This window comes from Polypterus senegalus, chromosome 4, assembly GCF_016835505.1.
Source record: "Polypterus senegalus isolate Bchr_013 chromosome 4, ASM1683550v1, whole genome shotgun sequence".
Classification (NCBI taxonomy): Eukaryota; Metazoa; Chordata; class Cladistia; order Polypteriformes; family Polypteridae; genus Polypterus; species Polypterus senegalus.
Genome location: NC_053157.1, coordinates 206,872,935 through 206,898,260, shown reverse-complemented (window position 1 = coordinate 206,898,260; position 25,326 = coordinate 206,872,935). Strand labels below are relative to the sequence as shown.

General features: G+C 39.5%; 1 protein-coding gene across 1 annotated transcript in view; it reads left to right on the top strand.

The window, feature by feature from the left end:
• The window catches only part of sema4f (sema domain, immunoglobulin domain (Ig), transmembrane domain (TM) and short cytoplasmic domain, (semaphorin) 4F), a 128,686-nt gene that overhangs the window by 67,247 nt on the left and 36,113 nt on the right, over positions 1-25,326 (top strand). The window contains exons 3-6 of the mRNA XM_039751897.1: positions 1,216-1,275; positions 10,855-10,953; positions 21,900-21,993; positions 22,523-22,642. Of these exons, the coding sequence (XP_039607831.1) occupies positions 1,216-1,275; positions 10,855-10,953; positions 21,900-21,993; positions 22,523-22,642 (373 nt within the window). The remainder of the gene's footprint in view (positions 1-1,215; positions 1,276-10,854; positions 10,954-21,899; positions 21,994-22,522; positions 22,643-25,326) is intronic.

Below are 25,326 nucleotides of genomic sequence, written 5' to 3'. Positions count from 1 at the left end.
TAATATCCCATCTTGTATAATTTAGATGAGAATAACATTTAGTTTGTCAAAAGTACCTTTTTGATGCTTTCTGAATTTAGAAACAATATAAATGGCACTGCACTCTTAAGAAAGTAGAAGTAGGTCTGTATCGGGTTGCATTTAGCATTCCATGAGATAATTCTAACTTCAGCAGCGTGAAAGCAGATAATGAAACAAAAAACTTAGCCAAATGTTAGTGCTTAAAAAAATATACTTGCACAAAGTTTAAATTGGCAGCTTTCATTTGTTACCATTTTTGTCTGCCAGATCTTCCTCTGGTTTCTTTAGTAAAGTCAAACATTCAAGTGTTTTCAGAGAAACAGTTACTTAGGAACACTTTGTCCTTAATAAAAATTATACAATATGTGATGTAGACCTGAATAAAGATGATTTATTGTCATACATTTGGGATGATGTTGGCATTATGGTTAACACATCATAGAGACCCCAGTATTACCTTAAATGTGTAATAATTAACACAACATTCTCAATCCCATTTATTCGAAACGTGCGTAGTCAAAACTTATCCTCACATCATCAGATAACAAGGCAGGAGGAAACTCAAGGCCAAAAATCATTAATAAACCAACACTTGCATATTTGGGATGTGGGAGGAAAGCTGGAGTCCCAGAAGGAAAACATGCAAACTCCATATGGATACCAACTGGGCATGGGATTCAAACAATATGTCGAGTCTGTGAGATGGCAGCACTAAACACTGTGTCACAATGCCACCCCTATAATAATCTTGTAATACTGGCAACATGAATGTGACTACAGGATACCCCACAGTCAATAATAACATCACTTCATGTTGTAATGTTGTACTACCACTGTATAAACTACTTCAAAGGTGCAGGAAATGTCAGTAGGCCCAGCTGTCCTTTTGGGTGATTACTTGGGAGCTGAGGCCACTGTCCCTCTACATCCCACCCGAGTACTTTTAGCCTTGTTGTCTCTATCATCTTTTTATGAACAATACTCATGGTTTACATACCACTCATAATCTTACTCATAGGGTCTTAATAGTGTAGTTTTCTTTGTTTTACTCAACAGCTCAGTATCTGTCGTCATCGTGGGGCCTTAGTAAGGTGGATTGTTTGTTTTAGTCTCACAGAGTGACTGGGCTGCATTATCTGCCATCATGCAGGTGTGTCTCACAGTGGCCTTTTGTGCTTTTTTTCTGTTTTTCAGATCCATTGGAACGTGTCAGAGATCAACCACAAGTCGTGCAGAGACAAAGGAAAGAGCGAGGTAAGCAGGCCTTGTTACATTTCACTTGTTAAAAGTCAGACATGAGCCCCTGCACAAAGTGACAGTCACCCAGTACAAGCCTGCCTTTGAAATTTTAGATTAAAAGAAAGTAAGCAACACCGCAAAGTGAAAATCTCCAATGTTAGGCTTTAGTGTACGAGAAGTACGTTTTCACTGAGTGCACTGAGATATTTTAATCCTGAACGTATAAATATATTGCATCAGCCCCTTGGAAGGACAAAGCAATATATTTATGACATTCTTTAAAAAAACAGAACTGAACCTTGTCTGCCAGAGTAATAATTATCTGTCTGTATCACAGGAGACTCTTGCATCATGACTGCAAAACAGGTGCTGTCAGAAGGCCATTTTAAGAATCCACAGAGCAATGTTTTCTCTGGCAGAAGATAGGGAAGATGGCCTTAAAGCAACATTTATGGTGGGAGCTCTCAACTGGACCATTAGTGAAATGTCCCAGTCTGTAGTTCCATTTATATAGCACCTTCAATGGCTAATGCCATTCAATTCACTCAAGTCAGTCATTTTCTAGCCCACTTAATCCTAAACAGAGTTGCAGGAGTCTGCTGGAGCCTATCCCAGCTAACAATAGAGCACAAGGCAGGAACAAATCCTGGACAGGGCGCCAGTCTATTGCATGATGAACAGAAACACACACACACCCCAACCACACACTGGGGGGCAGTTTAGGATTGCCAGTTCACCTCATGTCTTGGGACTGTGGGAGGCAAATTGGAGGAAACACACAGGCATGGGGAGAACATGCATATTCCATGCAAGGAGGACTCAGGGTGCAAACATTGGTCTCCTTACTGCAAGGCAGCAGCTCTATCATTGCACCACTGGGGCCAACCCATTCAATTTTATTTTTCCAAGGGGGAGATTTGGTTTATCAGCATGCAGTACAAAGAGACTACAACATAACAATACAAAACACATCAACAAAGAATACAGCCATCAAACATAAACTTGGTACAAATAAACAAAATGTAGAAGTGAGCATAATATTCTGGTGAAACATTAGATCAAACACATTAAACATAAAAATTAGACCAACATTAAAACTTGACTGATGAATGATTCAAATGCTATCTCTTTCTCCTTTGTTTTGAGCTTGTGGATATTTAATAAAATTGAACTTATTTAAATGATTAATAGCAGTTGGAATGAAATACTTTTGAAGTCATATATGATAAGATATATAGTGTTAGTATACAATTTATGAAGGGCCAGTGAAGGGATGCCTTGGGCATCAATGTAGTCATTCTTTGTTATATGGCACTGTTCATGACTTCTGCCGTTGCAGTCCACAATGTAAGTTCACATTTTGCAGTTTAATAAGCAGCAGTGATGAAATGCGATGTTATTATTAGGTTATACTGTATATCACCTTGTGTTGCAATATCAATTGCAGTCATTGATTGGAGATGCTTTGTCTTGTATGATCTATGTGACCCTATTACCCCTTTTATATTCTTTATTATGTAGACCAGGGGCGTTGAACTCCAGTCCTGGTGGGCCGCAGTGGCTGCAGGTTTTCATTCTAACCCTTTTCCTAATCAGTGACCAGTTTTCATTGCTAATTAACTCCTTTTTCCTTCATTTTGATAGCCATGTTTCTAAGGATTCAGTCCTCTGAATTGATTCCTTTCTTCATTCAATGGCAGCCAAAGAGAAATGAGACGACAGATGACCAACTAAATTGGGGCTTCATTTCAGTGTAACCTGTTTCTTAATGGGAAGACAATTACTCTTGTTGTTAATTAAATCCATTATTTAATTCCATGGCTTGATGCTGCTCCTATTCTGTCACAGCAGATATTTCCAAAACTGATGATTTTCTGTTATTTTCTAGAACACCATCAAAATGTTTTGGTGACCTGAGAGATCAGCCTTACTGAGACCTTCGGCTTTCTTTATTTTCAGATATTGTGTGATGGGAACTGGTGTGCTGCTCATATGGCGGCTCATTTTGTGTCTCAGTATTGTTTGGCAGCTAATTAAGGGTAAAGAGACAACTAAGGCACCTGAGTCAAGTTAACTAAAATGCAGGCAAAAGAAGTTAATTAGCAGCAAAAATTGGTCTGTAATTAAGAAGATGGTCAGAACGAAAAGTTGCAGCCACTGTGGCCCTCCGGGACCGGATTTCGACACCCATGATGTAGACCTTAATAAAATGTCTAAAATCCCATTCACGTACCACTCTGTGATCAGGTACTTTAGCCACATGCCTGTCTCAATATGGCTGCCAAAATTGAGTTGTCTTCATCTTCATGGTGTGAGAGAGAGGTAAAGGTAAAGTGACCCGCTTTATACCATTCTTATCACAAATCACAAGTCAGTGGAGTGTCGTTGTACAGAATGGCCTTTGATTCAAAACCAATTAACACCAATGCTTCATTCAAACCAATAGACTAAATTTACTTGTCCCTTTCTGGGTCAATTCCTAACGAAAGCACTCAGGTACTACTCATCCACCAGTTGCTTTGTTTAGGCAGTTTATGGCCGTCCTGCAGTGAATGGCTTGTAGGGTCATGTAAGTCTAAGCACAGTCACCCTTGCAAAGCTGGATTGATGCCTTTAATTTCACATCCTAAGTCAGTCTGTAAAGACTTGGAGGGTTGGTTAGGTAAACATCGAAGCACTGCAATTCTCATCAATGAAGTAAAACATGCCTTCTAAAACACAAATATTGCATAAGGTTTATCTAGTGTATGAAAAAAGACACAAAATATTTATCAACTTAAATGCTAGATATACACTCCACTACAGAAGATTTTGGTATATAATTTCACCAGCAACAGTGAAATTGATTTAATTAGCAGTGTTGATTTGTCCTTTTCTATATTGCTGATTTACAAAAATTAAATAAGTAGAACACTTCTTTGGATAATTTATTGAAGTGTTAAAATGTTTATAGCAAACTCAACTTCGTCTTCATGATCAACATTTTCTAGTTTTCCATAACTCACTCAATGAAATTTCTCCGCTAGAAAGATGTTTCTTTTTAGAGTATGCACAATTTTGGTTGTGTCTTGTCCTACTAGCCTGTTTCTGGGCTGCTTGGCTCATCTCTTTAACCTGACAGTGTCCTTGGCATGTCTGTACACATGTGCAGCCTGAACTTTTTAAGTCTGCCTTGAAGGGTGGAGGCCTTTTAAGCAATCCATTGATTGATTTTGTTTTTGCAGCGCAATTTAAAGCTTGCACGAATTTGGTCTACCCTAATAACTGTCATCATTATCATGAACCATGTTGGTTACTTACTGTATGGACAATATGATTTAGCACTTTGCCCATTGAAGTGAAGTTGGAAATTTGATGTTTAGATATATTTTAAAACTGCCTGTCGGAAATTGTACTGTATGACAATATTAATTGATTTTTTTTTTTTATAATATTATTTGATAAACATTTTATCATCACTGGTAGCCTAATACATTGCAAGATGCAGCATCTCTCCATCAATCCCTCGTATGAGGTTTACTGATGGCTTTCACTGAGCTGCCATCTGGTGCTGCTGCCGTTGCCGTTCCAGTCCTCCACAACTCCTTCCCCTCCATTCCAGTGATCTTTCCTCCGTTACGTCCCTGCCTGCATATTCAAACTGTCACTACTGCTTCATACAGTTCATTTGGAGCAACACAATCTGCACTAAGTTTCCCCAACTCCACAAGCTGATCTAAACCAGGATTCTTCCTGCAAATGCCTGCAGCCTCATATCCAGGAAAGTGGATTCAAGCAGAGGAGCAGGCCTCATTAGTTGTGCTTGTTAAATGCTTGACCATCTGTCTCTTTCACGCACTTATACACATGCACACTCTGCACAGCTGATTAGGATGACTCCATTCCTTCTGAGAGGGTTTCTCTCCCAGGTCTATGTGGCCCTGCCAGATTTTTTTATACCAAAAACTAATTAAAATATTTTTGCATCAACATAATTTATTTTTTAAAGAATTATAGGAAATATGCTATGCCCCTATGTGAACAAAGTAGTCACTCTTTTTGGATTCAATACCTTCTTGACCCACTAGAGTTCTTATTGCACAGTCATTTGGTGGTAATCATAGAATTAGCCAGCTCTATAACCACTATGCTGCTTAATCTCCTCCATGTCCACATCACAAACACTCTAACCTGTTTTTTTTCTCCCTCATTCATTTTTTTTACTGTATATCGTAGTGACAATTGTGTTAAACAGTTAATGACAAGAGAGGCAGCATATTAAATAAAACAACCTGTCTTGGGCTCTCTTACTGCCGTCTTATTTTTGTGTTATCTCTCCGGAAAGTATATTTGACATTGGTTAAAGTTACAAGATACTGCAGTAGACTAATTCGAGTATCTTGTGGGTTGGCAACTTTTAGGTGGAGATTTACCGTATTTCTGTGCTTTTTCTCATCAATACATCAAAGAGTCTGAAAATAGCTGAATTGAGATGGGCAGTAAGAGATGACTTTATCAAAACATGATAAAGGCCCGTTTATGTTGTGTGTGCATATCAGAGAGTTTACAGGCAGCAGTCTACTGCTGTGGAACACTCAGAGACACACACCACAAAAACTTGGTAACTGTTCTGAAGATAATGAGATATTATGCAGGGGGTAATGGCCCCAGCTGAGGGGTAATGTGTTCAATACATTTGAAAGGACTATCTATAAATTCTGGAAGCATGTAAGCCTGTTAATTTGTTAAAGTCAGCATCTTTGGAATTACATTGTAAAGATAATAAAGGAATGACAGATTATTACTAAATCTGAGGAGGAGATTTGGAGGTCCAGGTCCTTACAGTGCTTGACAGTTAATGGATAGAAGTTGTGACCGCAGCCTAAAGACACAGACAAGACTCAGAGTGCTGTTGAGTACTATGGGCTATGCGCTGATTTATTTATTTATTTGATTTTAAGAAGCCGAAATCCACAAAGTGGAATGGAGCTTCTTGAAAGAATCATTAATTTGGGTTCATCCTTATTAATAGAACATGGCATACTGTATGTTAAACACTGGTTTAAACTGACCATCATAGGTAAGGTTCTAGATTGACATGATTTGACTTTATGATCACACAAATGGTTAACAGTTAAAATAAACAAAAACTGATTTAAATGATCTCTTCCAGAGTAAACACATCACATATGCATTTACTTCTTTAAACTGTTTCCCTTACCATTAACATTCTATTGTTCACTCTTGAAAAGTTGTCTCTATTAGCTGATTGTCATACCATACCTGACCAAGGTCTCGATGGTTAACCTAAATTACATAAACTAAACATGTCATGTGGTTGGGGTTCCAGCTAAGCTATCCTGTTTAATATGATGCTGTAAACACATAAGAAAACAAGCATACAGTGGCACAAAATAATCGGAACAACAGGCAACGGCTGCTCAGAATCAGTAACGCTGCTCAGTAGAGTGGTCTGGTGCAGCAGAACTCCTTTTGGGTTTGCCGGATTTTATAGGACTCTGACAGAAGGGGTGGAGTTGGTTACTCTCATGTGGCATCTTCTCTGTGCTGTGGATGAGAAAGACTGTACTTTTAGCGGCATCACTTCCTCCTGTCCTGGAGTGGAAGTACATATGTACTATATTTTGTTACAAACCCATTACAATTTCTGACTGGCTAGTGTTGAGATTCATCTGTTATAATATTCAAAACAGCCAATATGTGTGGTCTGCTAATTAAGGCATTGAGCTCTAAAGCAATAAACATTGTTATATTAAAACACTAAATCACAGAAGTAAAAGAAGAGAATACTGCGGTGGGTTGGCACCCTGCCCGGGATTGGTTCCTGCCTTGTGCCCTGTGTTGGCTGGGATTGGCTCCAGCAGACCCCCGTGACCCTATTCGGATTCAGCGGGTTAGGAAATGGATGGATGGATGGAAAAGAAGAGAATAAATGTTGGTATAGCAAGTCCAAAATGTTGATGGGGTGACCTTGACACAGGCATGGGACTACAACCAAATAGTTGACTATGCGATCCAAAGTTATTTAACTTGTCAGTGACCTTGCGGCAGAAATCCGCCAACTAATGTGCTGAACCTTTCGAGCGTGTTGGGATGATGTTCACTATTAAAATATGCTATTTAAAAGAGTATGTTTACTGCAAGTGGGAGCTAGTGAGAAAAATGTTAGGCTAGGCATCTCTCCATTCAGTTTTGTTTCTGGCTAAGAGGCAGAGAGCAATGAACACCACACTGGTTGCCCATTTCTGTGCTAATGAGTGGGAGTCCCTTTAAAAGTTTGATCTTACAGTTGTCAGTATAGCGTTGTGTTGACTTTTTGGTGTTTATGTTACAGTATATAACTAAAGTGTATTAAACACAAACTGTGGCCACTATGATTATTATATCTGGGCAATTACATTTAAAAGAAGCAATGTTTTTTTGCAATAAACTAAGTCATTTATATTTTGTTTAATATTTTTTATTAATCTGTGTTAAACTGGAGAATTAACAAACTTACCATGGGGTACACAATTGTTAGCATTTAGCGTATAGCATTTTTTTTTTAGTTTCAAGCAGCGCTCCCTGTATTTTCTATTGAATTTAAACTGAGCCACACCTGTTTCCTCGCTCATTATTCCCATCCTGAGGCAAACTGCTTATCGTGGTGACATTTCTGCCTCGGGAGATTAATGTCACCCACAATAGAGTTAGCATCATTCTTCCCCACAATATGCAAAAGTTTGCTGAGCACAAATGTATGCTTTTAAAAATGTAGGGAGACCACAGCTGCCCTCCATAAGGATAGGCAGCCTCCTATGCCCCTTCATTCTTGGTAGTCCATGTTGTAATGTTCTCCCACTTTAGTGAGTTAAGATGAACAATGGTGAGCTGGGCAGTGCAGTCTTCTCTGTTCACTTTAGGTCTCCTAATGAGTGCTAATCTTTTTTGAGGGCTGCCAGTGGCACAACACTTATATCTGAGGAAGTGTTGCACACCAACTCTCCTCCTTGACATTCATTGCCCTCCTGTTATTTGGCTAACAGAATTTTTATCCTTTGCTTGTCACAGTGATTTAAGAATGAAAAAGATGCTATATGATAGAATAGAAATTCGCCAGGCTAATATGGTGGAGCACTTTAAAGAACTGCTAAAAACCCATTATTTTAACATTGATTTCTTAGAGCTTCATTTTAGTGTAACACTGATATTCTGTATATACATTCAATTATTGCTTTTATCATGGCTTCGCAATCTGTACTAACCCGTACTACTGTTCTTTTACCGGTCTGTAGCACCACCACTTCATCAAGGCACCATGCAGTCCCTACGATTGAAGGCCAGATATCCAAACGACCCACATCATCTAATTCTTCCAAGTGAAGCCTGAAAGCCATGAGAATGATTTAGATCATTTATGTTAGGTAGAATGCCTACTGGGGGCTGGGTGGTCTCATGGCCTTGGAACCCCTGCAGATTTTGGTTTTTTATTTGGTTTTTTCTGTGCTGCTGGCCATCGGACCTTACATTATTCTTTGTTACTTAGCATTGCCTAATCTTATTTCTATATTTTTTCTTTTTTTATAAACTTTTCTTTCTTCATCTTGTAAAACACTTTGAGCTACATCATTTAGATAGATAGATAGAGATTGATAGATAGATAGATACTTTATTAATCCCAAGGGGAAATTCACATACTCCAGCAGCAGCATACTGATACAAACGCAGGTATAACAGACAATAACTTTGTATAATGTTAACGTTTAACCCCCAGGTGGAATTGAAGAGTCACATAGTGTGGGAGAGGAACGATCGCCTCAGTCTGTCAGTGGAGCAGGACAGTGACAGCTGTCTGTCACTGAAGCTGCTCCTCTGTCTGGAGATGATACTGTTTAGTGGATGCAGTGGATTCTCCATGATTGACAGGAGCTCAGCGCCCATCGCTCTGCCACGGATGTCAAACTGTCCAGCTCCGTGCCTACAATAGAGCCTGCCTTCCTCACCAGTTTGTCCAGGCTTGAGATGTCCTTCTTCTTTATGCTGCCTCCCCAGCACACCACCGCTTAGAAGTGGGTGCTCGCCACAACCGTCTGATAGAACATCTGCAGCATCTTATTGTATGAAAACATGCTATATAAATAAATGTTATAAATAAAATGTATTATTATTATTTTTAACAATAATGTTATTGTAGTGCTTCTACTGCAATTTCACTTGAGACTGCGGTTCCTTCTTTGTGAATTTGGCAACTTTCTTCACTCTTACATTTCAAGGTTTTGATGTCAAGTCACTTGGCGACTTTTATTTTCCCTTTTTGTGTGTCCTCACAGATTAACAATCAATCATCTAGAATGATGTCCTAACCATCACATATAGGCTTAGCTCCCTGCATCTGTAGAATCTGTTTACCTGGTTATCATACTCAAAGGCTCTACATAAAATAAGTTCTGGTGATTCTTTCAAATCACAGTCAGTCCTGTGTATGTGACTTTATATCCATTGTAATGATAAAAGCAATGATTCTCATGTTGAAAAAGGATCTGATACGACCTGTCAGAGAATTTCCCCAGACAACCTCAGTTTCCCTATGTTCTTCCTTATCACATTCTCTGTGGCTTTTATATATGACGTGAAAGAGGATGTGATGAAGAAAGTTGTCTTTATGGCCTAAGTGATGAGAGCTGCATCTTAAGCTGATCTCACATTGCAGGATTTCTTGTCATGAGGGTTAATAACTGTGGTGAGTTCAACAGCAAGCACAGCCCTTTTTTTTTTTTTTTCTCTAATTCTGTCGACATCAGACAGATGAGCATCTGTTTTATTTGCAAGATCCAAATCCCCTGTGCTGCTTGACAAAGCAGGCACTTATGAAAGGTTAACATGTTAAAAAGTACGGTAAGTTCATCCACATTCTCTGCCTTTTTTTATTTTCTTCCATTCTGTTTTAGTATGTAAAACACTAGATATCAGACAAACAAACTTCTCTTCTGTTTGTGAGGTTCAAAACCCCTGAATTCCTTATTTGTCATCACTTCATTATGTAAACTGTACTTCCAGATGAGCATTCATTGGTTGTCAACTATCATGCACACAGACCTCGCCCCTTAAACTAAAGACAGAATCAAATCAGGTTGATTTTATCAGAGGGTGTCACAGACTTGTTGGTCTCAGTTGCTGGCTCTGTCACATTAGGCATTTGGTTTCACCACCGACTGCCTCCAACTTGCTAAGGATTATTTATTTGAAGTCTACGGCTAAATCACTGGAAAAGTCACATAATGTGACATAGGAATTAGTGAGTAGGATGTGTGACATCTTTTGGAATTTGTGATTTTTTGATTTATTGATTCCTCATTTACTTATTGATTGATTGATTCTGTATGTAATATATTGTTAAGTGTTTCTACAAAAGTTTATATAAATGCTTGGTGTTAAAGGGCAAAATGTAAAATTTGTAGAACATTCAGAAGGAAGTGTAGATTTGCAGGTACCTCTCTATCTATACTAGACCTGTATTGCTGATCCTTTAGGCATAACTGAATGGTATTGGACGGTATGTCCCGTACTTTTGTGAAGCCTGTATCAGCTGCTCAGTTGTATGCTTTCTCTTTTCAGGCTGAATGTCACAACTATGTGCGGCTGCTGGAATTCTACAACTCGACACACATATATGCCTGTGGAACCTATGCTTACAACCCTCAGTGTACCTACATCGTAAGTGGCCTTGGTCAGATTTATTGAGCTGATATTTTTATGTATGTCTATTCATTTGTACAGTCTGCTGTTGCTGGACTATCAGGTCATTAAAAAGATATTGCAGCCTCTGTTCTTTCGATGGTAAGAGCTCTGATTGATTTGCTTTTGAGACTTAGAGCAAAGGGGTGGCATGGTGGTGCTGCTGCGTCACAGTAAGGAGACTTAGGTTCGCTTCCCGGGTCCTCCCTGTGTGGAGTTTGCCTGTTCTCCCCGTATCTGCGTGGGTTTCCTCCCACTGTCCAAAGACATGCAGGTTAAGTGCATTGGCGATCCTAAATTGTCCCTAGTGTGTACTTGGTGTGTGTGTGTGTGTGCCCTGCGGTGGGCTGGCGCCCTGCTCGGGGTTTGGTCCTGCCTTGCGCCCTGTGCTGGCTGGTATTGGCACCAGCAGACCTCCGTGACCCTGTGTTAGGATTTAGCGGGTTGGATAATGACTGACTGACTGACTGACTTAGAGCCAAAAGATTGTTTTTCAAACTGCATCTTCATTGACGGTCGGAGTCTCAGTGGATTGTCTTCTTGAGTTTTTGCTGCTGATTTGTTAACATTACTTATTCCTTTCCTAGCCTGACTTGTTCCTGTTGTTGAGATTCTGTTCACGCTATTGCGTGTTCGTGCAAGGCAAGACAGATAGAGAACAATAACTGAGAGTGAAGCGTTCATCTGCACATGTCTCATTTTGCTTGTAAGACTACAAACCACAATGCAAAGGGTACTTTCAGTACAATGCCCACAGCAAACAGCCCAGCAATAGAAATAGATTTACATATAAATAAGTTAATATGGGGCAGTTATCATATCTTGACAGTCATTTATAAATAATTATGCAGGAGAGAAACCTAAAGCCTTGGTGAAAATATTGTTTTACTAAAAATTTCATAATATGGCTTTGAGAACTCACTCTGCACTGCACTCAACTGCTTTGTAAGAATGGAGGATTGAGCAAACTGATATAAACAAGTCAATACGATCGCTAATTGATAACAAGTCTTAGACAGAACTGTGCACAGAATAGTTACTGTGGAGTGACATAGTAGAGTTATCTTTGTATACCACTCATCAAATTATTCACATTTGACTTGTCACATACAAATTATACATACGGTACAATATGTACTGAAAGGCTTATTTGCTCAACTCTAATGACTCTACATTTAAGAAGAAAAACGGACAATAACAGTAATATGTGATTTTTATAAATGTCAGAAATCATTAATAGAGTTTTAAATATGTGATAATAATGACTTAAATAACTTCATGTGAGACAGTTAACAATGGGGCATCTTGTAGTTCTAGGCACTTTCACTATTCAAGACATGTATAGACTGTGGACAGAAGCTACTCCTCAGTGTCTAAACTGGACTTTAGAAAGAGGTAGCGTTTACCTGACCACAGCACCGAAAAGAAGACATTGGATGGCTGGTATCGGTGATAATTTTTTATTTGTCTTGGTCCAATATCGCTCGATGTGAGTGTCCAGTGATGCGTTCAGCTAAAAACACCACTCTGCAGAACCTTGTGGTCCTGCTGCATGCTGTTTCCAAACCAGGTGGTACATACATGGAGGAATATAACATCAGGATACTTTTTTATTAATTCTTTATTATCTTAATTTGGTAAGAATACTTGTGATGCAGCTGCACAATTATATTTTGGACAGCTACATTCATTATTGTCTGAGTGTTTCTTTCTCTGTTGAAAGTTCACAGTACAAGCATGAGCACAACACTACAAGTAACCCACTCTTCAACATGTATTTTAGTTGATTTTTATCTTTTATTAGCTCATCTCCGTAAGAGTTTTTCCAGCCTTATGCCTATTTTCCTGCATTAATACGGTCTTCATTATCTTCTAGAATCTCTTCCATGTTTTCTGTAGTTCTGAAGCGAGTGAACATAACCTAACATTCCTACACCTGCTTAACCCAATGCAAGTTTTCAGGTAGCCAGAGTCTATCCTATCACTATGTGCAAGTCGAGAAACAAAATTAAAAAAAGCCCTAGTTACAGTAGGACATCAGTTCTTCATGGGACAAATACAACGGCTGACACAGGGCCAATGTAGAATCACAAGTTAATTTAACCTGCATGTGCTGGTGAATGTGAGAGGAAAGCTGAAGTAAGGAAGACTCGTGCAGATAGAGGGAGGACATGCTAAGTCTGCACAGCAAATGAGTATTGGAAACTGGATCTGTAAGGCAGTAGCACTACTCATGGCCAAAACTTACCCCCTTCTGGATTGTGGAAACTATTAAGAATAGCCCAGCATTTAAAGTATGTAAGGTAGACTTTATTAACACGAAACCTGTAGAAATCATAAAGCATTGTTACACCGATACAGGAAAATAAGCAAGAACTCAACAAATGAAAACTCATGTTATCAGTACGCACACACAAATGAATTCAGAATTCAGCAGAAGTGTCAGAATTCAAAATGCTTACAGTTGTTGGAATAAAAGAGTTCTTAAATGTGTTGCTATTTACCTACTAGGGCCTAAATTCACAGCCTGAAGACAACAACTGAAACTTAGGAAAAAGAGGATGGTTATTGCCTGACAGAATTCAGTTGGCCAACTTTTGAACCTATATATGATACATAATTTTATTATTTTTGCTAATATGTTTTATGATAGTTCATATTCTTAGTTGTCAAACCAATATATAAAAGCACATTTAGCAACAGATTCCAAGAATCCAAGACTTCTAAAAAGGTTTTATTTTTGTCCACTTTTAAACAAATGCGCTTCCTAAGAAAGAATAGTTGTTTCTGTCCCTCTGTGAGATCAAAAGTTGACCTATTTGTAATGATTTATGTTTCAAAGCCGTGTGTTTTACTCTGTGCAAACATGATATCATTTATCTCTGTAAAGTTTATGTTTCAGGCAGCCTGTTTGATTAATTCTCTGTGATACATGAACATTGCAACAAGACTCATTGATCTTCCCTTGTACTATGCTTTCCATGTAAAAAAAAAATGTAATTTAGAACATTACACATTCTATAGATACCATCCAACCATCTACTTTTTGCCACTTTTCTGGGTCCGTATGACAAAGCCTGCAGTCTAAGCAAAGATGCCCAGATATCCCTTTTTCCCACCACCTTCTACTAAGGCATTCCCAGGCCACCTGAGAGATATAATCTCTCCAGCATATCCTGGTTCTGCCTCAAGGTCTCTGGAAATACCCCAGTCAGGTGTCCAAGAGGCATCCTAATCAGACTGCTCAGATCATCTCTACGGACTTCTTTCAATGTGTGGGAGAATCAGCACAACTATCATCTCCTGAATGATTGTCTATACTTCTCACCCTGTCTTTAATGCTGAGTGAGCTCAGACATCCTGCCACTTGTATCCATGGTCTAGTTTTTTCGGTCACTATCTGCAGCTTGTGACCATAGGTGAGGGTAGGAATGTTAATTGACTAGTCATTCGAGAGCTTTGTCTTTTGGCTCAACTCCGTACTCACCAAGACTAACTAGATCAGCATTTGCAGATGCTGCTCCAATCCACCTGTCGGTCACCTGCACCTTTTTTCTCTCGTTCGTGAAGATTATGAGATACTTAAATTCTTCTGCTGGAGGCAGGACCCCATCCCCAATCTGGGGAGGACACTCCACCCTTTTCTGACTGAAAAACACAACCTCCATGTTGTGTTGAAGTCACCTGTCAATCAAAACAGCAGAGGCTTTAAGAGCTCGGGATGAATATCATCCACCCTCGCAGCTTAGTCACAGAGGAGTTTTTTAACTATCTCAGCAACCTCTGCTCCAGTAATGGGTATGTTCTCCTCTTGAGTTCCCTGACTGTTTCCTCAAAGGAAGGTGTTTCGGTGGGATTTAGGATGTTCACAAAATGCTTCTTCCACTGCCCAGCTGTATCTGTAGGTGAGGTTAGAAGCACTCCATCCCTTCCATAAACCAAATGGGCGAAGCACTCGTGATTCACCTGACAGTTTGCCAGAATTGCTTTGAGGCTGGGTGAAAGTCATTTTCCATGGCCTCACTGATCTCTTCCCACTCCTGAGATTTTGCTTCCATAACTGCCTCTACCATGCAGTGCCTGGCCTGTTGGTACCTGTCAACTGCCTCTAGAGTCCCGGTAGCTAACCAAGCTCAATAGGCCACCTTCCTCAGTCTTGAGAGCTCCTGTTACAGGGATTACCTCCTACGTTCTTAGCTCTGTGCAGATGCCCCAGCAATGGAGTAATGGAACATGACCCATATGGGTCCCCAGCCTCCCTCTGAATGCAAGAGAAGTTTATCCAGAGATGCGAGTATGTATCTATAGATTCATACATACTGTATTAAAAGGCACATGAAATCAGTGCAGTGAAGCCAGTCAGTCAATTAACTATTTCATGCTTGTAATAGTAACTATCATGTTACTTCACACCCATGTATGTTAAAACTTACACTGACGTGTCTCATGCAGGTTAATGGGTAGGGTTCTGCACAGTGTTAACTGTCAACCTTTGTAGGTGCTTGGCCACACTCCCTGCCCAGAGGGATTCTGTGGTTTAATTAAAGTAGACTGGCTGGTACTGCAGCTCTTCCTAATAACAGAGTGAAGAATAATCACATCCTACCTTTCTGTCCTGTGCATTCTAGTATATAATCTGTGAACAAAACCTTTTTTTTAATGTTTTTGTCTGAGCACTGCTCAGGTCAGCCGAGAAGTGGACTGCTTTGTGCAAGATGCCAATGACTTGGGTACGTTCCCTGAGCTGCCGACAGACTGCACTGTGTGTTAGCCAAAGAAAAGAAATCAATTTAAAAACTGCTTCTGGTGCCTGAAAAGAAAACAGAGAGAAAGGATGATCTATGTAAGCTCCGTTGTGGGCATGAAATGGAGATCAGGCACAAAGCCTATAGCCTTTTCATAAACTATATAATATTTTCCTGTATAGAGACTGTACTTTCAAAACTTTATGCAAAGTGGCACAATGGTGCAGTGCAATGCTGCTTATTCTTATAATTCTGTTTGGGTAAACACACTGCCATAATTTAAATGGTATTATCCACTTTCTGTTCTGCTCAGTCTCTTTTAATGTTGAATGCAGGCTGTTTGCTGTGTTTCTCCGTGACTTTAAATGTACATAAGCAAGTAAGTACAGGAAATTGTTGGATAAAAATATACACTGAAAATCTCTTATCTGATTTTCTTTGTGATAGCACCAAAACAACACGTCTTTATTAATAAAGAATTATTTTAAAACTCTTCATTACTGAACTAAATTTTTGATAAAAGCTGAATTATTCTTTAAATAAAAAGGACATTAAAATGGAATATATTTAATGTTTTAATCTAGAAGGTAACTGAGGTTATACATTAAATTATTAATGTTAAACCTTAATTTTGAGGTAAGCACAAGTTTATTTTTGCGTCATTAGACAGTGGCATTGGTAGACTTTTTTACCTGGTCACAGAATGCCCTGGAGTTGAATGCAGTTTGAGCCATTCTTTTAATATTTTGTAATTCTGTTTTTTTTAATTGTGCACTTCTGAGTGACTGAGTTCTCATCTAGTAACAGAGTTGCACGTATGTACTGTGTTAACAAATCCTGGCATACAACTGTCATTACAACACCAATGTGACATGTGTAAAACTGCCAAGTTGTGTACAATATAACACCAAAGTTTAATTCTCCATCTGTACATAGTATAATGCAAGGTTTACTCACTCATTAACAAAAAGACTATTTCCCGTTTAGTTAAAAAGATGAAATGTATCAGGTTGGCACATCTAGGTGTGACCGTCTGAGTTTCTGCAGCTTCCATACTGTCTTGAACCCGGGACCTTTGATAGTCATGTACTGAGATGAGCCAGGCAATGGAGACATGGGAACCAACAAGAGGTAGTGTAAAGTGCTTTGGTGCCTTTGTTACAAATCCTTATTGTGCAAAAGCAGGCAGTGTTCCATCTTTTAAATAAATAATTAAATTGTCAGCAATCAAAACGGGTGATAAAATGGGGGTTGAAGATCAATAAGTAACAATAAATACAACCCTTCATTTTCCATGAGGTTAAATTCACTGGCAGGATCCTTCCTTTTAAACCATGAGCCTTGGGGCTTGCCTCTGAAAACTGTATCTCTGCCACCCACCTGAACCGGTCTTCTCGGCTGGCACAAATGCCTGCTGAAAGGCGCAGTCAACCTTTAAAATTTGGCTTTGATTCCCTGCCACCCACCCAGGCATTCAGTGTTAGTGCTGCACCAAGCCTTCCCTAGGTGCCCATGGAATCCCAAGGAGCCTTCAAGATCGTCCTAAATACTCAGTGGAACACAATCCACAACATTTTAAAAAGCCGGCTCCATGCATACGTAATTGCCCAAAATTCACATTCATGACAGAAAAACCTTTGCATCTTGTTTGTTAGTTTTTTAATTTACTTACTCTGATTATAATTTACGTCTGGTGTTTCTTGTCTTTTTTCATGTGTACCCTTTTTTTGCTTCTGACTTAATGCTCTCTCTCTGACCCAAATTCTGCCTACAGATCCTGAGCTTTGTTACTGTATTTAATTGTTATGACCCCTGTATGAATTCTGACTTCTCTGTGTCATCTCCTGATCCCATTTTCTCTCAAAACTGCTGCCGCCTTATTATAAGCTTTGCAAGTGCACACATTAAACAGACAGTCCATTTAATGTGCTGTGCATGTGGCAACAACATGAGGGGGAAACAAAATTGGACAATATGTATGTAGCAGGTCCTGGTTGGGCAGGTGCATCACAAATATCCTTACTTGTAATTAGTCCTCAAGGTCCTTGACTGCAAACCATACAAATGTTTTTTGAATTTATTGAAATCTACTTGTTTCTTCTTAAAACTTATTTCACTTACAGTGGTGTGAAAAACTATTTGCCCCCTTCCTGATTTCTTATTCTTTTGCATGTTTGTCACACAAAATGTTTCTGATCATCAAACATATTTAACCATTAGTCAAATATAACACAAGTAAACACAAAATGCAGTTTTTAAATGATGGTTTTTATTATTTAAGGAGAAAAAATCCAAACCTACATGGCCCTGTGTGAAAAGTAATTGCCCCTTGTTAAAAAATAACCTAACTGTGGTGTATCACACCTGAGTTCAATTTCCGTAGCCACCCCCAGGCCTGATTACTGCCACACCTGTTTCAATCAAGAAATCACTTAAATAGGAGCTGCCTGACACAGAGAAGCAGACCAAAAGCACCTCAAAAGCTAGAAATCATGCCAAGATCCAAAGAAATTCAGGAACAAATGAGAACAGAAGTAATTGAGATCTATCAGTCTGGTAAAGGTTATAAAGCCATTTCTAAAGCTTTGGGACTCCAGTGAACCACAGTGAGAGCCATTATCCACAAATGGCAAAAACATGGAACAGTGGTGAACCTTCCCAGGAGTGGCCGGCCGACCAAAATTACCCCAAGAGCGCAGAGACGACTCATCTGAGAGGTCAGAAAAGACACCAGGACAATGTCTAAAGAACTGCAGGCCTCACTTGCCTCAATTAAGGTCAGTGTTCACGACTCCACCATAAGAAAGAGACTGGGCAAAAACGGCCTGCATGGTAGATTTCCAAGACGCAAACCACTGTTAAGCAAAAAGAACATTAGGGCTCATCTCAATTTTGCTAAGAAACATCTCAATGATTGCCAAGACTTTTGGGAAAATACCTTGTGGACTGATGAGACAAAAGTTGAACTTTTTGGAAAGCAAATGTCCCTTTACATCTGGCGTAAAAGGAACACAGCATTTCAGAAAAAGAACATCATACCAACAGTAAAATATGGTGGTGGTAGTGTGATGGTCTAGGGTTGTTTTGCTGCTTCAGGACCTGGAAGGCTTGCTGTGATAGATGGAACCATGAATTCTACTGTCTACCAAAAAATCCTGAAGGAGAATGTCCGCCATCTGTTTGTCAACTCAAGCTGAAGCGATCTTGGGTGCTGCAACAGGACAATGACCCAAAACACACCAGCAAATCCACCTCTGAATGGCTGAAGAAAAACAAAATGAAGACTTTGGAGTGGCCTAGTCAAAGTCCTGACCTGAATCCAATTGAGATGCTATGGCATGACCTTAAAAAGGCGGTTCATGCTAGAAAACCCTCAAATAAAGCTGAATTACAACAATTCTGCAAAGATGAGTGGGTCAAAATTCCTCCAGAGCACTGTAAAAGACTCATTGCAAGTTATCGCAAACGTTTGATTGTAGTTATTACTGCTAAGGGTGGCCCAACCAGTTATTAGGTTCAGGGGGCAATTACTTTTTCACACAGGGCCATATAGGTTTGGATTTTTTTTTCTCCCTAAATAATAAAAACCATCATTTAAAAACTGCATTTTGTGTTTACTTGTGTATATTTGACTAATGGTTAAATGTGTTTGATGATCAGAAACATTTTGTGTGACAAACATGCAAAAGAATAAGAAATCAGGAAGGGGGCAAATAGTTTTTCACACCACTGTACATGTATAATTTTTTCTTGTTTTTTGTTGTTCACTCTTTTCTTCTTTAACAATGCAGTGTCCTTGAGTACCATGAAATACACACTACAAGTCAAATTTAAAATTGTTATTATGTCTACTGTAATACGTGAGCCTGCTTGCCCACTTTTTGGATATTCTTTCTTTGTGTAAATTGTTGTGTAGAAGAATGATCTTGGCACACAGTCGCATCCCCTGTTGCACCCAGACGCTACTAAGACCATCTCAATTACCTCTCTACGCCCTTATTACTATTATTATTGTTATTATTACAGCTTCTTTAGACAAATGTGCCCAAGAGTTAACTTGCTGCTGGAAAATCTTGGCTGTAATCATCCCCTTTGTGCACTGTGCATAACAGAAGACAAAAACCCCAAACAGTGTCCCACTGGTGTTAGCCACTCCTCCGGCTTTGTAAAAGAGCATTTTCTGAAGTGCTGCCAGCATTTAAACAGTTGAAAGCTTCTTTCCCTCGGTTGTGCTGACAAGAGACTCGCACACACACACACATACACACGTGTTTGTTTTGAGTTGCTGACTCGATTAATGAAATGGATTTGTTTGATCTTTTTCAAGCATAAAAAGCTTCTTTTTTCTTTTAATTGCTTTTCAAAAGGCAGTTTTTGTGACAGATAAATTAGCTGCTGTCACCCCGTCAAGCATGTCTGTGTATTGTGTGTTAGCGCATGTGAGACCTGCTGGCCTATTCAGACAGTGGTTCATGTGCGTGAAATGCTGTCCAAACACAGCTGCTCGCGTCAAAGTGGCACGGAAGATCTTAACTGTGGCTTTTGCTCGAATTTAAAAATGCTGCCATTTCACAAGGCACCTACATGTTTAACTTGTTTATTTCACGTGAGCTGATAGCTTGAATTGCAAGTTTGAAGAGCTATGAGACTAACTCTGTGAATGAGGGAGGTGAGCTATGAGGAAAGGTCAAAGGAGCTGAATCTTATCAGCTTGAACAAATAATGATTATGAGTTGATGTGGTAAATGTTTTTAAAATTATAATGAGTAAGAAGGGTGAACTCCAGTTGTTTGTTTAACAATCATTATCTTTAACAAGAACACCAGGACACAAGTGGAAGTCGGTCAAGGATAAAATTTTGCTCAGTTTTTAGAAAATATTTCTTTACACATTGAGCTGTAATACTTGGGACAAGTAACCCAAGTACTGCCATTGAGTTTAGCACTTTCAAATCTTATTTTTGGTGATTTTATGTAATTGCTGGGTTAACTTGAGATGATAAACTATGTTAGACTGAATGGCTCTTATGTCCCTGTGGGTCTGACTAGACACAGTCAGATATCACATCTATTTTCATAAGGTATTTACCAAGTTCTGCCTGATATTAAGCACATACAGTACGGGTAAACATTTGAAATTTGTCCTTCAGCATTAAACAAAAACTGTTATTTTCTTTTACTGTATATATGAATTACCCCACATATTTGTTACTGATGGCCGAAAAAAGTTAAACTCATATTTCCATGCAGAATGGCGATAACAAAGTCTGCGATATAACAGAAATCTATGACAATAGCAAAATCTCTACATAAAAAATGTCACGTTATTCATCTATATATATAATTCACTAAGGCAAGACAACCATGGAACGCACGCCAGAAGGGGCGTGGATTCACTGAGCCGCCGACAAGTAAGACACCTATGGCGCACGCAGGAAGGAGCTACGCCCACCAACTCCTGGCACCTCCGAGCTACGTTGACTGTTCATAGAGGCATGTTTCTCGCGGAGGTTAATCGCCATATGCAGCGTGTAAAACGGTTTGCGAGGGGTATCTCATGGGATCCTTAAAACAATCCTTTACAACTGAGGTTAAAACACAATGAAGTATGCAGTCTTTAAAAACCGAGTTTTCGGTTACGACGCTGTGTGTTGGTTCGTTCCGTGCTTTGTTACAATGTTGCTTTTCTTGCTGATTTATTACATTACCGATTTTTCGAATGTTAATTTTCTCCCTGTGCTTAAAATCATTAAAAAACCGGCCTGATTATGCGGCGTATGGTACGCCGCGGGTTGGCTAGTGTTGTATAGTCCACATGTCTAGTCATTCAGTAGTAAGCTGAAAATGTCCCAAACACATGTATTCTAACTAAAATAATTTAAAATGAAACAAACACTCTTGTGAACGAATATGGAATGTAACTGTATGAACCCAAGAATTTATTGATTTTTTTTTTTCATCGGTGTTTGTCGTTCTCTGTATTACAATAGGTGGCACTGGAAAAAGATCAGCTAAGCAAGCCAACAGTGCATACTCAGGAGCAATATACTGAGGTGCTGAGTTGTGTGCAGTAATCTTTTTTGCTAGAGGAGTCACATGAGATAAATGTGTTGTTTCAGCTTCTACACAGATATGTCTAATTCTCTAATTTTTGTTTTTTTTTACCCATGTTTCAATGCAGAGCATGTCCCAGTTTACTCTAGAAACGAAAACGGAGAGTGGCAGAGGGAAATGTCCATTTGAACCCAGCCAGCAGTTCACCACCGTGATGGCAGGTATGTCTTACCAGTGATGGGGAAAGATGAGGACTCTCTTATTAGATCTCCAATTAAAATTGGTTGAGAAATGGCAGAGACTATTCAATTGGCTTACAGTGGATACAGAATTGGAAATAGTACTGTTTTTGTGAATAGCGTTCAGAGTCTAACGCATAGGAAGGGATACAAACTGACTGACTGAATCCACCATCTACTCCTTGTAAAATGGCAGCTTAGCTTACTTCAAAGGGTAACGCATTTTACAAAAAAACAGGTTCGTATTCAGTCAATCAGGCTTTATAAAATACTGTCCAATAGTGAATGTCAAATACGTCTTAGGATGATTCATACAACGACGAATCATAATGCCTAAACAGTCAAAGTGGTAGCCCAGTGAATGACAGATCTCCGTTTGGATCTGAGTGACCCACTGCAATTGTCCCAGGCTCTGCAGATAGTTCTGAACATTGTTTCACATTTACTGGAGATGTCAATGTGTTGGACAACGACAACCATTCTTACTTTCACACTTGGATTTTCTTCTTAGATGGAATTTTGTACGCTGCAACTGTCAACAACTTCCTGGGCACAGAAACTCTGATATCGCGTGCAATGGGGAGTGAGGCAGAGCGCATTCGAACAGATACTTCTCTCTACTGGCTTAGTGGTGAGTTTTACTTTATTGAACCTTCTCAATTTTGTGGAACATTATAGCACTGCTTTGAAAGTACTGGTCGGTATTGCTTCTGATGTGTTTTAGGTTTCTGATGTGTTTTAGGTTTTTTCTTTTTTTATTAACAAATTCATCATAAAATGTTTCACTATCGATTGTATATCAGTCTTTTACAGCTCTGGAGGAATTTTATATCCTTCCAGGGTTTTCTAGCATATATATATATATATATATATATATATATATATATATATATATATTCTCCTTCAGGATTTTTGGTAGACAGTAGAATTCATGGTTCCATCTATCACAGCAAGCCTTCCAGGTCCTGAAGCAGCAAAACAACCCCAGACCATCACACTACCACCACCATATTTTACTGTTGGTATGATGTTCTTTTTCTGAAATGCTGTGTTCCTTTTACGCCAGATGTGGACATTTGCCTTCCAAAAGTTCAACTTTTGTCTCATCAGTCCACAAGGTATTTTCCCAAAAGTCTTGGCAATCATTGAGATGTTTCTTAGCAAAATTGAGACGAGCCCTAATGTTCTTTTTGCTTAACAGTGGTTTCGTCTTGGAAATCTGCCATGCATGTCTCTTTCTTATGGTGGAGTCGTGAACACTGACCTTAATTGAGGCAAGTGAGGCCTGCAGTTCTTTAGACGTTGTCCTGGGGTCTTTGTGACGGATGACTTGGGGTAATTTTGGTCGGCCGCCACTCCTGGGAAGGTTCACCACTGTTCCATGTTTTTGCCATTTGTGGATAATGGCTCTCACTGGAGTCCCAAAGCTTTAGAAATGGCTTTATAACCTTTACCAGACTGATAGATCTCAATTACTTCTGTTCTCATTTGTTCCTGAATTTCTTTGGATCTTGGCATGATGTCTAGCTTTTGAGGTGCTTTTGGTCTACTCTCTGTGTCAGGCAGCTCCTATTTAAGTGATTTCTTGATTGAAACAGGTGTGGCAGTAATCAGGCCTGGGGTGGCTACGGAAATTGAACTCAGGTGTGATACACCACAGTTAGGTTATTTTTAACAAGGGGCAATTACTTTTTCACACAGGGCCATGTAGGTTTGGATTTTTTCTCCCTAAATAATAAAACCATCATTTAAAAACTGCATTTTGTGTTTATGTTATATTTGACTAATGGTTAAATGTGTTTGATGATCAGAAACATTTTGTGTGACAAACATGCAAAACAATAAGAAATCAGGAAGGGGGCAAATAGTTTTTCACACCACTACACACACACACGCCTCTTCACATATGTGGTCGCAGATATGCCTCTTCATTGGGAAGAAACACTACCTGATGGTAATTAGATGATCTACAAGTCTCCGACTTAAAGTTTAAAGCTGAACAATATCAACATACGTCTGTCATAGTATATATGATCTCTTTTCGCTGTTCCGTTATTTCACCGAGTAATAATTTCCATTTGTTAGCGCTAATGCGATTTTTATGAACATTTTTTTGAGACTTTCAAATTTTAGTACTTTCGTACTTAGTATGTGTATCGCACCAACGATTTTAAACCTCTTTATGATGTTCTGCTTTGTCTTCTACTCTTTGTCTTTTATTTCCGACCCTGCTTGGAGCTGAGAGTACAGAAACTGTGTCTGACGATAGCATTCACATGAATGAGAAGTGATTGAACCGTGGGCGTGGTTGTAAATGTTGGAGAGGTGGGTGGGACTTGTCAAAATCTCTTGGCAAAAAGTCTTGTTTTGTGGGACCTAAAATTATCTCTTGTGGGAGTTGAAATTATTTCTGACAAATTCTCGTCTCAGGATTACCTTTTCTAATATATATATTGTGTGTGGAGGCTGGCCCGGACACAGACAGGCAGACATGTTTATGTCACCCACAACACGTTTATTTATAAGTGCCATTATGTACAAGGTGCACAAACCCACAAAACTCTCCAAAGTCCTGGCCACTACACGGTGCCTTCTCTCCTTCTTCAGGCTGCCTGTTTGCCTCCTCCTAAGACCTTGTCTTCTCTACTCTCCCAACTCCAGCCATCATATGAAGAGAGGCGGCCCCTTTATATACGCATCCGGATGTGCTCCAGGTGTCCTCCTGTGTACCTGGAAGCACTCCGGGTGTCCTCGTTCCTCTTCCCCCCAGACCCGGAAGTGCTGAGGTCCAGGCCTCTTTAGGCACAGGGGTGCCCCCTGGCAGTGACCACGGGCCTCTGCAGGGTAGAGCTTCAAAGCTCTATACCAGTGGCCCCCAAAGGAACCAGGGTGGTCGCCCCCACGTGGTCTGGGGAGGACGTAAGCTCTCTTCTGGTCTTTCTGGGCGTCCTGGCTGGGTCGCCACCCCAGTCACCACTGACAATATATATATAAAATAAAAAATATTGTGAACACAAAGGTATGCCACTATGTCCCAAACTGCAGATACAATTCTATTCTGGGTTCAAAATAAAAGGTTTATATTTCCAACTAACACCTTTCCATTTATGTACTGTATATATACTGTATAAGGAAAGCATTTTTATAAGGTCAAGATTTGAGGCAGAGTGGTGGCTCTGAGGCTAGAAATCTGAGCTTGCAATTGGAAGGTTGCCAGTTTAAATCCCATAAACTTCAGAAGTGACTCTACTCCATTGGGCATTTGAGATAGGCCCTTAACCTGCCATTAATTCGTCCTGGGTATGACATTAATCT